Raw genomic sequence first — 5,543 nt, 5'->3', positions numbered from 1 at the left:
TTTTTTTTTTCGCTCTTCTATGCATGAAACAATTAGTGTAGTGCCATATAGGTTTAATGGAGTGATTGATTCATACAGCTCTCTGCCCACAGAATGAATAGCATATTTGTTTTCAGAGCTTTCATCAGTTCCTACTCTTACTGTGATCTGTTAGCTTTATTCGAATATATTACAGTAGGGTTCCAAAAGACTGAGATTGCATTGAAAATTAATAATGAATGATTATTAATTACCATTAAAATGAATGATTAATAATCTATCTAATTTGAACCTGGAATTAAAGGGACATGTTTATCCTATAATCTTTTTTAAGGGACATGAACAAGATTATAGGAAAAGTTATATTCTGTATTTCAATTCTTTTGCATTCTCGCAAAAGTATTGCATTTACAGAGAAACTTTTCATCCATTCTCAAAGACATTGATTATTTCATTCACAAAAGTTTTCAAAGCAAATGTAAATTTCTTGGCGGAACGCAATTTTTTATTTATTTTTTTTTTTTGCATTTTTATGGGTGTGAATAAAGTTTCTTGGGGGAATGTATACAGTAAAAACTTTCTGAGAGGGCACAAACATTTTGCGAGAGAATGCAAAAGTTTTGTGAGTAAATATAAAGTTTCTCGGCAGAGTACAAATGCTTTGCGATAATGCAAATATTTCTATCATGACAAATCTCAGAAGATTTCAATGTTAATGTATTTGGTCTTGGTGGAAATGGAATAGATCTGCTATGCTGCTACTGTTGGTTATTGCTGTAGTTGTAGATCATTGCTGCTGCAAGTACAGGAACTTGCTACTACCAATACATGCACTGATACGGTGCTGTGAGTATTTAAGACATACTGTTGCTGCACAAATAGCATATATAATAACCCGCAGCAGATCTATACAGGTGGAACTGGGGGAGGTGGAGGGTTTCCGAGCTCTTTGAAATGCTCTAGTGAATGCTAATCGGTCATTTAAATGTAAAACATTAAGCTCATTGGCTGCGAATGCAACATGATCCAATCAGCTTGTGCCAAGTCGTTTAATGCTGTGAATATCATGAGTTTAAGTTAAGAACCCATCAGCCTGCGCCATCTTGAGGTTCATGACAGAACTTGGCATTTGAGAGTGCAAATGTCACTCGGGAAATGCAACCATTTTACGAGAGAACGCAAAAGCATTTAAATATTTCTACTTGTATCTTTTTTTTGTTCCATCACCTCTGTAGGGTTAGGGTAGGGCTGCACGATTAATTGAATGCGATTGTCATGCGCATCTTGTTAAAAAAGCCGGTTCTGTAATCAGCAGTAAATCATCATCATCACGTGTTTTCAGATGGAGCAGCATTTACTAAACTTAGCTGTAGTTCACTAACAAGTTACGCCAAAAATCCGATTCTGAAATCGTTCGCGATAATGACAGCTGTTTGCATAGCTTCTCAGTAAACTACGGCTCTGTGAAGTAAATGCTGCTCCATCTGAAAGCATGTGAAAATACCACATTTAATAAAATTTTTACTCCAAACTCCCTTCATAACGTCAGTCGAGTGTTTGAAATAAATCCTTCTGTGAGATGATGTGGCTTCTTACACAGAATAAGGCACGCAACATATTTCATAGTATTCAAGCAGTGATAAAGGCATTGCATTATAAATATACTTTATTTTAATAAATTATAATAAGAACTCGGATAAACCGTATATTGCCATAGTCGTGTGTTTATTAGTCACGTTGAATCAATGAAAGCAGTTGAATCTTCTGTTTATTCAGCTGCAGCATTGGGCATTTTCTGTGTTTCTTCTGCGAGGCGTATTTGGAGTTTCAGCGTGAGAGTGCCCTCTGGCCTTTGGATGGAGATTTACTGCTGATCACAGAACCGTGCTTCACTGAAAGATACGCATGACAATCGCAGCTTCTGTTGAATAGCGATCTCGATTCCATTTCGATTTATCGTGCAGCCCTAGTTTAGGGTTTGTTCAAAAGTGAAAACATGGGAACTTTATGATATTAAATGATAAAGAAATTTGAAAGATTCTGCTTTATATCTAGGTCACTAATAATATTTTGTATTGGAAAACAGTGGCATTAAATTAGAAAAATACATAATGGAAACATGTTCACTAGAGGACATTTGAACAGAACCATGGTTCTGAATTAATTACCAGTTTACTCTATTCATATGCCATGGTATTTACACAATACACCAAATATGTACCATGGTACGTGGCTGTTTTTGTTTAGCTGTTGCCTATTATTTATTGAGCTATAGTGCTCATGTGGGAATTTCAGGTTCAAATCTGACTTGTACAGTATTGTCTTGATCCTGGTCATTCCCCTTCTCTACTGTGAAAAACAGCAAAAGGCCTACAATATATTTCCATGCAATGCAGAATACAGTGAAAATTTGACCAGTATCTGTTCTGAATACTCTTTCTTCTTGTGTTTCATACAGTGAAATATGTGCTCATATGAATGTTTATGAGCACGTTGACATGTGTCTCAGCATTGCTGACACTGTAGTGCACTACTGGAGAGTTGGGAATTGGCTGAGTGACACCCAATTAGGGAAAAAAGGTGAAAAGGGCTAAGTGATTCATAGTAGAGAGATGTGCAGTATTAGCATAGCCATTAGCATAGTAATGTTCAACTCAGGATATTAAAACCGCTCTGCTTTGGCCTTAACCTTTCGATTATCTGTGAATAATGTCATTCCAATAAGATAACAATCAAATTAAACCTCTGCGGACTATTTTTCTCTATTTGTCACTGAGACATGGGAATAATTTTGCTAGTATAGGCATGTGAAGTGCAGCATATGTTCATTATTCATTCAATTTATTTATTCATCAATTTGCTTAATATTGAATAATTGATCTGGAGTTTTTGGTCCTGGAGTGAACCCTATTTCCTGGCTATTTTTAATGATTTAAATATTTGTAATCTAGATAAAAGTACATTATCAAATTTGTTCTCATGTTTGTTATATTCATATAGATTTAGGATGGCACATGTGGTTTAGTTAAATTGTATGATATTGCATCTTTCCTGACATACAATCTTTCCAAAAGTGGAAATTGATGCCATAGAAGAACCATTTTGGGTTCCTCAAAGAACCTTTCAGTGAACAGTTCTTAATGTTTTTTTTTAATTCTTATTGCACAGGACATTTTAATATAGAGATCCTTTTTTTCTACTATGAAGAACTTTTCACGAAATGGAAAGTGCCCATGGATGATATAAAGTTTCTTCATGGAACCATAAATGCCAATAAAGAAGCTTTATTTTTATGAGTGAACAGTACACTACCATATCGCATAGACTTCTTAGGCAGAAGTTAATTGTGGAGGAAAGATTGGAGAATAATGACTGTGAAGTCTGTTGCTGAGATTACAGAGACATTTTTGACAGAACAGCCTGTTGATTTTAGCTGATCTTAAGTCAGTTTTCTGTTTTTTTTTTCTCATATAAAGTTCAGGATAGAAAGATATTACAGCTCAGTGATTGTTGTGAATGATAGAAAGATGCCAAGCTGAAAGTGAGCTGAGACCCATTCAATGGACAGACCTGCTATGAGACATTCGGATGTATAAAAACAGATATATAAAGAAAGAAAGGAAAGGACGTGACGTGTGGCCAAGTATGGTGTCCCATACTTGGAATTTGTGCTCTGCATTTAACCCATCCAAGTGCACACACACAGCAGTGAGTAGTGAGCAAACACACACACCCACCCACCCGGAGCAGTGGGCAGCCAATGCTGCAGCGCCCGGGGAGCAGTTGGGGGTTTGGTGCCTTGCTGGTGACCGTGTTTTCACCAAGTACAACATGGCAATTTGATTACAACATCATTCCAATCAACCAATCAGAATTGAGAGAACGTTTCAGGAAATGTCAGTTTTAGGCTTACAATCAGGATTAGGTGCTTCTACACCCTTGTTAATCAGCTATCATTTCCCTTTGATATTAGGAATAAATTATGGGTTAGGTTTAGGGGTGGGGATTGGGTTAAGTCTGTATTTTTGGACGGTAATGTTGATCCAGGATCAACAAAAGATGTTGATCCAGGAACATGTCTTACTTGGCAAAATCACGGCGACCGTGCCTTGCTCAAGGGTCTCACCTCAGTCGGGGTATTGAGAGTGGAGAGCGTGCTGGATATTCACTCCCCCACCCACAATTCGTGCCGAACACATGACCTTCAGGTTACAAGTCTGACTCTCTATCCATTAGGCCACGACTGCCCCCAGAGAAGAGAAGAGTGTGTAAATATTATGCAAATACATAAACATTACAGCACTTCCTGCCTGAAGCCTTAATAGAAGATGAACATGACATAGGTGTAGTATTTCCTATTCCTCACTAGCATTCTTGACAATTTGATGTTGTGTTTGTGGCTATGGCATTTTTATTAATTTATGATTTATGATCATCAGTTTCCTCTCTCTTTCTCTCTCTGTCTGCAGCCTGAAAATGGAGTCTAAGGGTAAAGGCCTAAAACAGCAGCAACAGAATCACAAGAAACTTCTGGCAGCCATGTTGTCTCAGGACTCGTTTGACTCCATGCCTGACTCGGCCCCCTCAGTCACTGAAGATGAGATGGAAGATGAGGATGACGCCATGGAGCTGCTGGGTAATGAGCGAACACACACACACGCACAGATATTCCTGCTCATAATCTACAGCAATCATATTCTCACGCATACCCAAACACAATTACATGTTTGTTGCTTTTATCACCACTGATTTTGAAGCATCATCTGCGATCTATATTGTGTCCTGAATGCCTTTTGATTGCTGAAGCACATTCAGCATCATCTAAAGACTATCTCCTCATATGTGCACTGTTACTTACAAGATTTCATATTTTCATGAGAGCGAGAGAGAGCTCACAATTAGCATATATTATTTATAAAATTCTTGTAATATGTATTGTGAATTAGTAGAATGGCACCAAAAAACTGGGTGTTATCTGATAATTGTGATGAAAATAATCTTGAGCAAAAGATTCAGCTATGTAAGCACACAAATTGTTGTTGTTGATAAATTAAGATTATTTTACTATAATATGTTCTACATGTACTACACTTTATCAGTGTTGTACTGTATTGTTAAGTCAAACTATTATAACTGTTAAATAGTTACACAACTATAAAACAATTTTTGGTAAAATAGCTAAAATAGAATAAAATATAAATATTCAATGAAAAACGTTGATTTAAAACAACAATTTTAATGTTTTTTTTTTAAGTCATAAAATTAATACTGAAAAAATAAAGCTAAATAGAACTAATCAAATTGACAAATGCACATAAAATTACTTAAACTTGAATTAAAATTCAAATGAAAACTAAAAATATAAAATAAAAGCCAATTAAAATGATTAATAAATACTGCAGTTATATAAATAATACTAAAGTAACACAATATATACTGTAAATCAGTAATTATAGACTACTGTTTATAGATTGATAAGCAGACAGCAGCAAACAGCACAGTCTTAAAATTATACTTCAAAAAACAAGGACAAATGGCCATGGATTGTATTGTACTGTTCTCAA

At 35.8% G+C, this 5,543-nt stretch overlaps 1 protein-coding gene across 1 annotated transcript in view; it reads left to right on the top strand.

Moving 5' to 3' along the window:
- LOC107566197 (uncharacterized protein C8orf34 homolog) overlaps positions 1–5,543 on the top strand; it is a 119,788-nt gene that overhangs the window by 56,070 nt on the left and 58,175 nt on the right. The window contains exon 7 of the mRNA XM_016251571.1: positions 4,449–4,615. Coding sequence (XP_016107057.1) covers positions 4,449–4,615 — 167 coding nt within the window. The remainder of the gene's footprint in view (positions 1–4,448; positions 4,616–5,543) is intronic.

Source organism: Sinocyclocheilus grahami, unplaced genomic scaffold (assembly GCF_001515645.1).
Source record: "Sinocyclocheilus grahami isolate Dianchi unplaced genomic scaffold, SAMN03320097.WGS_v1.1 scaffold1055.1, whole genome shotgun sequence".
In the NCBI taxonomy this organism is placed as follows: domain Eukaryota; kingdom Metazoa; phylum Chordata; class Actinopteri; order Cypriniformes; family Cyprinidae; genus Sinocyclocheilus; species Sinocyclocheilus grahami.
This window is presented reverse-complemented; position numbering and strand designations above follow the sequence as displayed.